The 13,030-nt window shown below is 38.4% G+C and overlaps 1 protein-coding gene across 1 annotated transcript in view; it reads left to right on the top strand.

The window, feature by feature from the left end:
* Positions 1-10,714, top strand: part of LOC131676906 (calexcitin-1-like) — a 106,234-nt gene extending 95,520 nt beyond the window's left edge. The window contains exons 5-7 of the mRNA XM_058956304.1: positions 1,808-1,884; positions 10,013-10,148; positions 10,257-10,714. Coding sequence (XP_058812287.1) covers positions 1,808-1,884; positions 10,013-10,148; positions 10,257-10,367 — 324 coding nt within the window. The 3' untranslated portion in view covers positions 10,368-10,714. The remainder of the gene's footprint in view (positions 1-1,807; positions 1,885-10,012; positions 10,149-10,256) is intronic.
* The last annotated feature ends 2,316 nt before the right edge of the window (positions 10,715-13,030 follow it).

The raw sequence follows: 13,030 nt of genomic DNA, 5'->3' as shown, positions 1-13,030 counted from the left end.
TTGAAGCCGTCTATTTTAGAGGTTTAGTATCTACGAAGCAGTTTTACAACATAATACAAGGCGTCTTCTGAAAAAAATAATTTTAGTGATTAATCCTTCTTGAAGCAATTATAGAGAATTCCTTCCGAAAAATACTAGCTATCTTCAGCAAAGTTATTGAGAATGTTATAGTAAACAACTTTATTAGAAACTTAAGTGCTCTATGCATTCAGAGTATTGAGATGAAATAGTCTCTTTGCGAAAAAACAAGTTTAAAAAAAATTGTTCTTATATTACTGTTTATGATAACTCTCAAATCCCTTCTTTCCCCCTAACCTTCTGCAAAGTTGTTTAGAACAAAGAAAAATTCACTTTATCCAAGGTATGAGTCTCCAAAGAATAGAATAAAAAGTTATATTTCAGAAAACTGAAATTGAGGAAATTTCATAACTATCATTTTATACATCAATAAATTGCATCCTTAGAGTATTCATGTCTTCAACAAAGTTGTTTGTAGTGGCGTTCTCAACAACTTTTCTCAGAACTCCAAGGCTCTAGCAAAATTTGGTTGAAGAATATATTGCCCATAAATATTTCTAGGGTTATTAATCGTCAAACTTGTATTATTAGACGATAAAGGCGTAGTTCATAAATTCTTTTCGAAAATACTAAACCCTAGTTGACACGTTCAAAATTTGTTCATGACCGCAAAAAAACTGTACTTGAAATTTATTTCCTCCATTACTTGGGAATGAGACCTTATATACAAAATTTATTTATGCCTTTCACCACATTACTCAAATGTACACCATAAATAGCTACTAATTTACTAAAGTATACGGAAAGAGAATAATTAATAAATTCAAATCTAATGATATTCAACCACGTATGAATGGGATTTATTATGGTGGATGTTGGGTTTATGCCAACGCTACTGACAATCTTTTTTCTTGCCGTCCGCATGTTTTAAGAAACGAATGGAAGAAAACAAACATGCGGGTCTTGTACATACACTCCCCCCCCCTCCAATACCACCCCACTCGTTCGTGTGTGTAAAGTTCAACCTCACCAAGCAGAGTACCTGATACACTTTGCGCACAGCTAGAAAACGGGTGCATTCCAATCCATATGTTGTTCGTTCAAAACCTAAGCAACGAATGATAGAACAGGCGGGATCTATATTTATAACCTCTCCGTCTTCGATTGGGTCTCTTAGGTGCCCCATATTGACAACTCTGATTGAAATAGGAAGGGAAATTTCGTTTTTTACCAGGTCGCCGCGTTTTTGCTTTATTTATAGAAATTATCCATATCTCAAAATTTAACGCATAATTAATGCACACTTTTCCGACTGATTAGTGCAAAAATGGTGTATTTCTGTTCAGTATAATGAAAATTATTAAGCATTCAAAAACTCTACATGCTATTTCTTCCGATATTTTGAAAAGGAGCTTAAATATTGAAAGTACCTTGTAGTCACGACAAAGCTGTCGAAAATTCAAAGAGTGTGATCAAATTTCCCTGACGATTCCAGGTCTTACCCCGATTTTGTAAATACCGACGCCTAATAGTTTACTATCCAAACTCTAGTGATATTCGGAACTAACCATAGGAGAGTATGACTGACCAAAAAACTTTGTGGAACCAAATATGATGGGTCTAATGAGCCTCAAAAAAATCTCGAAATTTCTAACAAACCACCGCATTGCTCGTCGGAAGCTAATTATATCAAGTTGAGCCTACCTCAAATAGCTCACCATTAAATAGATGGAGTTCGATTAACCCGTTAATCATCGATAGACTCATTGCTTCATTTCTTTCCCCGCAGGTCTCCGTGGACGAGTGGTGCAACATGTGGGAAGCGTACGCCAAGAACTCCAACGCCGTTCTCGACTGGCAAGTGAGGTAAGTCAGCTCTCGCGTATACGTATTTCGAATTACAACTATTTAAGCTACAAGTCTCCCGCCTATTCAACGTGATATCCGCTTCGTTTATCTCCGTCAGTCGCAAGCCACAACAGTTTGGAACTGGGTGGAAAAGTAGCTCCTACTAAGAACTGCGCTTGACAGCTGTTGTTTGGTTAGGGATGAGGCGGGTGCACGGAGCCACATGCAGAGCTGGCGGGTGATGAGTTGTGAAATTCTGGGTTGAATTTTTAATTAACATTAATTAACGAAGAATACATGTTGTCGTGGTTGTCGGAAACGGGGTTCGAGGGACGGGTAAAGATGGATTCATTTGTTCTAACATCCCATCCCTATCTGGCAGAGCGAATATTTTGCTTATTCAGGTCGCGAAAGGTAAACAAGCTGGAAATGAAAGCGCTAAAGAAATGGGTTGATGTTATACAAACCGAGCTAGCGGGCTCCTTTGGTGTACAGTAATACCGGGCTTTATTAGCTCTTCATGAATTATTGCTGTGGTTGACGAGAACCAGGGTGGGTAACATCAAGACTTACTAACCGGTCTATTCAGCGAAATTCCTGAAATTGCTCCACCATCGTTTGGTGCACCATCCAAACAATGCGAGACTGATCTTGAACTTGACAGAAACCTATCCAACTAATTGGAATTTCACCGGAATTATTCCGCACTCAGCTGAGTGCAGTCAACCATCCCTTTCAATAGACTAATTTATCTTCCACCGCAACGAGTTTGCATACCACTTCCAACGACAAATTAGCTTCCCCGGTACTCGAGAATTCATCACCTTGAAATTGATGTCCCGCAAGGAAGAACATCATTGGAATAAATCGTTCAATCACCATCATTTCATCCTGAACCTTGGAACTCTGATCACAGTTCCCACAGATCCTAGCAGCGAGCACAAGGTTGGCAAATAGAAGAAGCATCTATCTACCGTAAAAATAATACCGTCCTACCCGCCAGGAACCAGGAGAAAAAATAAACGACGAAAGTCAAACTCTTTGTTCACCTTTCCTGTACGGATTTCGACATTACTTTTGCTGAGCTAACTCTTGGCCTTCATCTTGCCAGTGCGGGAATCGCACTATTGTGGATGGGTGTGTATGTGTGTGTGTGTTCGCCAACCCCATTCTTCCTCAAGCTCTTCATACAACACTCAGGATGAACGAATAGATAAAGCTCATTCTTGAAAGAGCTTCTTGTCGAGTACTCGTTTAGCTTCCGGCCGGCTCTGCTCTACACTTCTTCCCCCGGGTGGTGGTGCTGCGCGCGTGTGGCTGGCACGGTGCGGTGTGTTTAGAACTTTACGAGCTGCGAGATTTGATTGGATCGATCCGGACGGCTTGGCAGCGCTTTCGCTCCACTTATTGCGGATAGAACGTGTTAACACACGTCCGTTGCCGGTGCGGTTAGTAGTCGCTTCCGGCTCCAGTGTGGTTACAGTGGGCTGGCATCGATTACCCCGATTCGATATTGGCGTGCGATTGTTGGATTACGACAATGCATTTGTCGGAAGGGGGAGAATGTTTTTTTTTTGTGAGAACGTAAGCTGCCGTGACTCGATTGATATTTTTACTAGCGAAAATTTAATTTTTCTTTCTGGCATAAAGGCTTTGCATTTCACATTGTTGTTTCGATATCAAATACCCTGACCCAACCCACAGTCAGGGGCTTCGATCTCGTGCCGAGAGGCACCAACAGTCTACCAATTCGTCTATAACGTCCTTCCGCTCGGGGAAATTTAATCAGATCGCACAAATAGGTGGTTCTAATTCGGTTAGCAGCAAGCATAGAGAGCGCGAGCCTCAGCAGGCGGTGGCGATGTGGTGGAATCTTTCCTGCACACTGCTGAGGACGACCAGCCCAAGCTCGTAACATAACGAAAAGGGAGAAAAAATGATGACGACTTCTACCATCGCATCGCATCGCGCCGTTGATCCTCCATTTAGATTATAAGGTGTGCTCGTGTTCCATTTCCATCGGAAGCGGCTGGCACCGGTTGGTTGCCGACTGGGCGTCTCGCATATCGCCCGGTTTTCGTGAGCTTGATTTTTATGAAGATATACTCGTGAATTTATGACCAGAGAAAATGGGTAAAGGCAAGTAGTTTGTGTGTGTGTGTCTGCGAGGTACATAGGGAGGATTTTGGCTTAAAAACGAAATCCAAAGGATTCAGTTGCCGTGAAGCATTTATCTCACTCCATTCTGTGTCGGGCCCCGTAAATTGCTAAACGTTCTTAAGGCGATCAGATCATGTGTTAGGTCAAAAAAGCTCAGTTTTAAATAAATTTAAAGAATAATACGCTTAGTGGTATTAAAGTGTCTTGTAAGGAATGGGTTTAGTAGACTGATGGTAGTTCAAGAGATTCCTTGAGTAAAGCAAACTTATATTTTCTCAATCGTTTTATTAAAATTAATTTCGAAGATTAGTATGTCTACCAGGATATTTTGAAATTAATGATAGCACAATTTTTTGCCTGTCTGTGTGTGTGTGTGTGAGAGAGAGAGAGTATGTGTGTATTTAGCAAATAATCTGACTCATTGTTTTCAGAGATGGTTGGACCGATTTAAATACAATTGTATTCAAATGAAAGATGTAACATCGCCATAGGCTGCTATTCAATTTTAATTGGATCGGAGCTTTGGTTCCGGAGTTACGTGTTGAAGAGTTCAGTCACACATCAAATTCTTATGTAAACAGGTATCACCTTGCTATCTAAATGACGCCAAAAATTATTAAAATATTTTTTTAAACGCTGAGATTTGTGATACTAGTTCACACACCCGACTCTCTTTGAAGACTTTGACCAACCCTCTTTGAAGACTTTGACCACCTACGATGGAACCGGAAGCTTCGACAAAGTCGCTGCATTAAATGCACACATTTTTCTCCAAATTCCCATATAAATTGGCACCACCATGTCTAAATTATGTAATACATGTTATATAGATTTGTGGGACTAGATTACTCATGATCAATCCAAGTAGCTTTGACCACATTGGCCACCTATAACGGTATTTACTGCCGCTGGGAACTGGCCAAGTTCCAAAGTTAATGTCACACCTATTGCTCAGGGAATGTTTGACCTATTTTCACAAACTTGCTTATAAATGAAAGATATAATACTTCCATTGACTACTATTGAATTTCATTCACATCTAACATTTGGTTCCGGAGTTACAGGTATGTTACGGCAGAATTCCCCGTACTTCAAAGGCAGAAAATCCATTAAAATGTCCTCTACCACCCCAATGCCTTTAAGGCACAAATTCCCAACTACATACGGGGAACGTGCCATTTAAGCCAATATATTCTGATTCCTGATAGTGCTTACTTCCCCCCCCTCCTTCCCCACACTGACCACCTTCACGCCTGCGTTCCCTTCGCCCATCAACATACCAAAATAAATTAGTGAGCTTCCGACGCATCCTCCTGCCTCAAACTAACAACCCCATCACCCAGCTGCATTCCAAAAAATGTTTACATGAAGACATTATTAAACTTATGCTGATTAATCTAATGAAATATTCTATAGTTTGTTTCAAGTGTGTCAGCATCGACATGTTGCTCAGCAGGTTCGTGGCAGTCGTGCGCTTGTATATTCGTACTGAGAGTAGTAAAAATGTTCATAATCAGCTATTGAATCGTAGTTTGGATAAATGAGAAAGGTACAATTGCACTTCTAGGTGGTTTAAAACAGATTTTTGACCTTATATGAAAATTGTCGATAAAATAATTTCTTATTTCAAAGCAGTTCGCTGGAAATTTTCAATGTTGGGGTTATACCCTTTTCTTAATGCAGTTTGATTTGAATACTCTTTGAATTTGGTTTTCGATGGGAAGAACAGTTGGAATTGTGACATTAAAAAGTTAATAAATCCATCTTAAGAAATTAATAAAGTAGTGTAAAAAACAGCTGTTATAGGAAACGACCCCCTTAAATTTATTAGGAATGTCTGAGGAACGAGTCGAAGTACGGAGAACGAGCTTTTTTATTTCGATTATAGATGTTTTAACCTTAGAGTCATTAGCCTCTTTTTCCGAGTAAGAATTTTTTTTAGAACCAATCTCCAACCCTATGTGTGGGATTGGGAATCGAACCCAGGTGCGCTGCATACAAGGCAATCGATTTACCAACTACACTATGCTTGCTGCCGGCCGAAGAAATTGTTTTCAGTCGAAGAATAATGGCTACAGATTAAAAATTAGTTTTATTCTGTATAATTTGTTATACGGCTTGTTGCAGTAGCTTAACGGAGCCGTGGGTCTTTTATATATAATCCGTAAAAAAATAAATGAGAAAGAATATTATTGAGTGTCGGTTTGATCTCGTGCGTGCACCAATCGCTATTGCGCTCGAAGACCATCCATCATTGACGGTTGGGAGACATTTGTTTGCTCACCTACTGAGACTTGGGGGGTAATTCATTTCTGTCTTCTTGTTCTTCACGGTAATTCCGCCAACAAATTCTCATGGGCTCAAACACCGCGTCGAATTTCACAACCATCTAAACACTATAAAATAGTCTTAATAACCAATACATACATAAGGTTTTCGTCTGGGATCATGGTGAAGGTGCTAAAAAAACATGCAGTGCAGGTGAATTTATTCCATGTGTACAGGGGTGTCATGGGCCTTTGATTTTCTCGGGATGATATCATCGTTGAAGCTCGTAATCAGATGTTCTTCCTTGTCTCCTAGACTTAATTAGTGTAAATCCGCCGCCTTTGTAGTTACCTTCCTCGCTGACGGGGCTGGCTATTAATTTAGGGGTGCTGGATGCTGCTTATGGTTTGAATTATGGTTATTAATATCGCAACAGTTTGAGGTTCAGGTAATGGTATAGAAGACTAGAACAGCAGTTATTTTCGCGATGTTGGAATTTTGTTCATTTCTGGTCATAAAATCAATGAAGGTACAAAACCATGTGCCAAATTTAAGCGAAATTGGACAATAATAACATGTAACCCAAGACGAAAGAATGTGCTATATGGGAAATACATATATCTTTTTCACATATTTTATTTTAAAATTCACTACTTTTTTTCAAAACCGTCGCTTTAAAAAAAATGGAAAAATGAAGAAAAAAAATTTAAAATACCCGAAAATTTCTAAATATCAGAAAAAAAAGCAAACCTTTGCACCACTTGGTTGTATTCCGTGTGATTTAGATTGTATAGTCAGCTAGAAAGGAAAAGGCGAGGGGTAAGCATTAATTCTTCAATAAGTGCGTGTCAAATTTCATGAGATTTAATTACAGAAAACATTTTAAGTACAACGCATTCCCACCTAAAATGAACAAGTAGGAGCGAATTTAGACCATGTGCATGAGTGTGTCATGGACTTTTAATTTTCTCTGGATGCCATCATCGTTGAAGCTTGTGATCAGATGTTCTGCCTTGCCTCTTGCAGTTTCTGAATGTAAACCCGTCGTCGTTGGTGTTGGTTGTTCTCGGTGATTGGGCTGGCTTTTGATTTAGGGGTGCTGGGTGACGCTTTTACAGTTGTCATTATGACCTGAATTATGGACACAAATGTAGTTCAGGTATTGAAAACCGGGGTGGCAGTTATTTTTATGATGTTAGGATTTTATCCATGGTCATAAAATCAATGAAGGAAATCTTGGGCCAGATTTGACCAAAATTGAAACATACTAACACGTGCCGCAAAGCGATTGAAATTTTATATGGGAAATGCATTTATTTTCTCGTACGTTCCTTTCCCGAATTCATAATTTTTTTCAAAATTCTTGCTTCAAAATTGATTTTTTTGGAAAATTAAACAAAAAAAATGAAATCTCAAAAGAATGTGAATTTTTAAAAACCAATTCTTAAAAAAGAATCTATATATCCGAAAAAATTCAAATCCTTGCATCGTGTGCTGGAATTTCCACGATGTGCCGTCTGATGAGTACTTATCGCGGTTTGAGTTTCGTGTTTTTTAGATTGTATAGTCAGCTAGGAAGAAATAGGCGAGGGGCCAGAACCAATTCTTCAATACGACGCAGTATCGCATGTATCTCACAATTGAGACAGTTTTAGCAAAAATCCATTTGACTGCAAAAAGACTTTAAAAAATTTAAAGAAAAGGATAACAACTGGACTTGAAAACGGGATAAATATTTTCGGAATGGCTTGACGATTAGTTTTCTGAATGGGGTCAATAAATCCAACATGGTGACTTCCGATCTAGCAAAATTCTCTATAATCTCATCTATAACTCAATCGAACTCTGGTATCTACTCGTCAAGTCAACTCCGAAAAATCTCCTTATTTTTGGGTTATAGAGAATTTTGATAAGCCAGGAGTCACAATCTTGAATCTAAAAATGGCGTCAAACATCGATTTGTTGCATCTCCTCGTCAAGCCTATTCCAAAAATACCCATATTGTTAACTGTAATCTTTAAGATTCGTCACTAGCGCTTTTCCAAAAATCTTCAGAGCCTGTTGCATTCAAAATTACTTGCTATTGATCTCAAGGTTTAAAGGCGAAATCCGTGTAAAAATGCATTTATTGCGAAAACCGTACACTTATGATGTATGACGTGATTTGAAGACCCCATCAGCTCTAACTTTTTCCTATGGATGCGGATAGACTTACTGTAGTCCAGAGTAGGTTCATCGCACACCTTTCATATTATCGCGCTGTTTCTGCAGAAAGACCAAAAAGAGTTGGACGGACCCGTAAGCAGAGACATTTACGCTCCCGATAATAATCTTCAATCAAAAGATTAAAAAGATTAAAAAGAAATACATTTCGTTTTACAGGCTTACAGCACCCATTTGATGGTTTGTTATGAGAAAAGCATTGGATCCGCCTCTGTCTATTTTCTAATCTCATTCTTCGTTTTCTATGTCCGAAGCGGATCGCTCTGCTATCAACTTTTTTTTTCAATGTTTTTTGCATTCTAAATGATTTGGACACTTTTTTTTACAAAAACTATGTTTATTGCAATAACCATGCAAAAAATACTGGTTTAAGGGGAGATTTTTTCCTTTTGGACGAAGATAAGGTAAAGTTTGGGATTTTTTTGACACAATTCCCAACAGATCAAGAGGCTGCTAGTTTTCATTCATTTTGCTCGCTTGCAGCTCTGACTCGAACAGAAATAGAAAGGCGACTGCGATAAAATGAACTCATTTTAGCGTCCCAAGTAGCAATTGCAACTTGTTGAAAGTTTTAAATGTTGCACAACTGCTATACAAAATTTTTTATTGTTGGATATATTTGAAAAGGATTTCTAAGGGTTTTTAAACTGATGGTGCAACTATGTAACTATAGAGCTGGCCAATAGTGTTAAGTATGCAATCATCAATAACAGTTGTGAAACTAATCTGAAACTTTGCTATCTTGCACAAACAGTTTAACAAGTTGCAAATGCCTCTATGTTTGCCATTCCACCCTAAAACAGAAGTGTCCAACTACCCAGTGCTCGACAAATGGCACAGATATTGTTTTCATTATTTTGCTGCAATTAGGAACATGTTGCACAATATACAAACATAGTGCGCTTTTTCCATAACATAGCTGTTACCAAGAGAGTTACAAATACTATACAGTAACAAAGCGTGCTACTTGGGGTAAATGGCGTTTGCAGAACCTGCGAACGATTTGCGTTGATTTCAATAGTGACCATTGTAATAATAATATATTTGATATTTAAATTTGACCCAACGGATCGAAGATAATGAAATATGTAATCATCACCAGAATGCTAAAGAACTGCTCATGTTCCAAAGAAGGAAGAATCTAATAAAAACAATGATTGAGGTATTATTTAAGTTACATTTGAGAGGAAGTGTTGAAAATGTTGAATTTGTAGACCTGATTCTCGAATTTTCCGTTCAATTTTGTTAGAAGTTTAACGTTTATGCTCCGTATAACTGTATATAACTTTATCGTATCGTATATGGAGGACCAAATCATCTTTTCTATTCAGTTCAGAATAAATCATTTTTTGTATTCAGTTTTCGGGGCATTGGTAACAGAGCTAGGCTTTGACTCGAAGTTGAACCAATAATAACACGGAGCTGTTAAATTCCAAAAGCAATTAGTTCAACAGGAGAAAATTTAATGGAAAATTCTTTTTCGTTTCATTCACAGATACATGAACTTTATGTTCGATCTTGAAGATGCCTCCAACGACGGTAGCATCGATTCGGAGGAATTTTCCTCTGTCTACTCAAGCTACGGAGTCGATAAGAAGGAGTGCCTGGAGGCTTTCAAGAAAATGTCAAAGGTAATCATACCAACTTGCTTCAGATCCGGAGAAATACATTGTTCTTTATATAACACACAAGACACAACTGTTTCCAACTGATGAAACACCATCCGTTGTTCATTTCAGGGCGCCGGCGAAGTCAACCGGGACCAATTTGCCGTATTGTGGCGTGAGTACTTCTCCTCGGACGATTCGTCCGCTCCGGGAAATTTCATTTTCGGCAAGATTGCCTTCTAAAAAAACAGAAGAAAACCAACAAAAAAGAAAAGAAAATGTCAACTGCGCCCAGTTGTGATGCTCATCGAAAATAAAAGTCAACAACAACAATTTTAACAACAGCAAAGATTGCACCAAAAATACGAATAAATGTTTTCTAATGGGAGTGACAACCGAGAAGGGACCGGTTAGCTGCGGACAAAAGGGCTAACCCGTCTCCTGCCAATGGCCGCTATTCCGTGTTATAGAAAGAGTTTTAATAATGTAGTAGCCTGTATGCCGGTAGAGCTGTTCGTGAACATACACATTGTCAGTCATCACAGTTAGTTTGTCAAAATAATAAGAGCGATAATAAAAAGTAATGAAAATTTTCTTCTTTTACTTTAAAATGGCACGACGGTGAGGCGCCATTATCCGAAAGAATCCCGCAAGATATAATTGAAATGAAAAGAATAACTTTAAAGTGTGTACCAAAATGATTCAAATGTGCATTTTTTGAAAGAAATTTATTGCAACATTAACGTGCCAGGCCAGTAAATCCCAAACTAGTTCGTTACTGGGTAGTGGTGTGCATTCGACATTTGTAATTGTAGCTTACAGTTGTTTTAATCTGACCTAGAATGTTCAAAAGATAACCCGCACCTCTTTATAAAATCTGTAACTAATGAAGAAATAATGTTTGTAACGCTGCTGCATACTATCTTCTATACCGACTTTTTTGATTTATTTATTTTTTCTAATTGATGACAAATAGCAACGAAAGATATGAAAACTGATAGACGAATAGATATACTAGAGCGAATCAGTTATAAACTTAGAACGGAAAGCTAGAACTAGGCAGCATCTTTTGAGCATAATAGAAATGTGAAGTAAGTTTTGCCTTCTGCTTGCTAGGAGTCGGGTGTTCCACACGCATGTTCGGTAAGCGGGCATAACTCATCATCATGCTGCCAACGATGCCAGCAAAAATTCTTCGCAAGTCCTCGTTTACCTCCCGTTACTGCTAGCATCGAGACGTGTGCGTGTATGTATTCATTAGATACCAAGTTCTTAGTGTCGAACTGATTCCTATTGTGATTGAATTACTTATTGATTTTTCGTTTCGCACATACGGAGAGCATGACACAACTAAGCTAGTAGAAATTGATTTTTTAACTACTTTTCCACCAACTAGTTCCTATATATTTCTGCCAATGTACAACATCGATAAAGTAGAATAATCAACAATATCGATAAAGTAGAATTTACATGTACAAATAACTTTACAACTAAATGAAAATCTTAAAAATAGGAAAACATTTTGATCTACAAGGGGATTAACTGATTTTTGTTAAGACTAAAACACTTGGTTCAGTTTTTTGTTTAACAAGAAAATAACTGAATGTGTTTAAAGCTGGGAGAAACACAACCAAATTAAATTTTAGTAAGTAAACAAATTTTGCCAAAGATAGACATTCACAAGAGAGTTTGAAGAAGCCATCGGGCTAGTTCAGGAATATGGGAGGGAGAGAGTGAGCAGTGATAACAGGCTAGAATTGTAGCTTTATGGCAAACGGAAGCTTAGTGACACCTGTGACAGAATAGGACAACGAAGACATTCCGAAATTGGAAATCCTCCGGTAAGGATCGAACCTGCAGTTCGCTCTCAGTTTCAGTTTTTGCAGGTTCAGATATCTAGTAGCGGTTGATGCCGGCATGGAGGTGAGAGTGACAACGATCATGTAGTAGACCTCTGGTGCGGATGGGCACCACACCGAGTTGGCAGAATGATGTTGATGTTAAAACACGGAATTGTAATATTTGAATTAGGATTTTGGGATCATGAAGAAGAACAACCCTTTATTTGTATTATTTTCTCCAATTCGAAAAAATCTTTAAAAAGTGGAGAAAACAAATAAAACCTGAGCGGACGATTGAGTGACATTCACCACGATTACGTTCGTCTTGGCGTCGAAATATCTGTTTATCGATCCTATACTCTTGACGTTATATCTTCGAAACTATTTGGAAATTGGTACTAATATTTTGGTAGTATGTAGTGTTCGACGACACGATCTGAAACTTAATGAAACATTATGAAGAAAAAGTGTCCAGCTAACTTAACACGAGCTACCAGTATATTGAGTTGTCCCTCGATGTAGATACGCGTCAGCCACAATCTATTTAATCCATCATTTCACTCAATGGTCCTAAAAGATCGAATTAGTTATAAAATTTGCGTTTCGACTTCGTCTCATCAGAAATCGACACCAACTTAATGACAGGACTAAGCTAGCGCCGAGTTGACGCTTCCTCTCAAAATAAAAACACTATTTGTATTTCTGAGCAAACCCCTAGTTCTGCGTGATATCCCGCAAAAAAGAAATCCTTAAAGATCAACAACTTTGGATCCTGTGCCAGAAAAACCACTTTGTCTTCAGCAAGTTGCCTAGGCGTACAGAAATAGACAAGACCTTCATAAATGTCATTCACGTAAAAACGGTATAGAAGGGGACCTAAAGTTATAGGGAAGACCCGGCGTTATGATGTCAAATCGAAGAAAGCGATAAATGCATGTAGTTTTCAGACAAAAAGGCTTAATTTCTTTATGGGCTGGACTTTTGCCTTCTGTTGATGGGGGTCGAGCTTAGGCAACATAACTACGATTCACTCACGTCCTAAGGTGCCTAAGCTCGACCCCCATC

The sequence above is a fragment of the Topomyia yanbarensis genome, chromosome 1 (assembly GCF_030247195.1).
Source record: "Topomyia yanbarensis strain Yona2022 chromosome 1, ASM3024719v1, whole genome shotgun sequence".
NCBI classification, from domain to species: domain Eukaryota; kingdom Metazoa; phylum Arthropoda; class Insecta; order Diptera; family Culicidae; genus Topomyia; species Topomyia yanbarensis.
The sequence above is the reverse complement of the archived record's forward strand: the minus strand, read 5'-3'. Positions and strand labels throughout refer to the sequence as shown.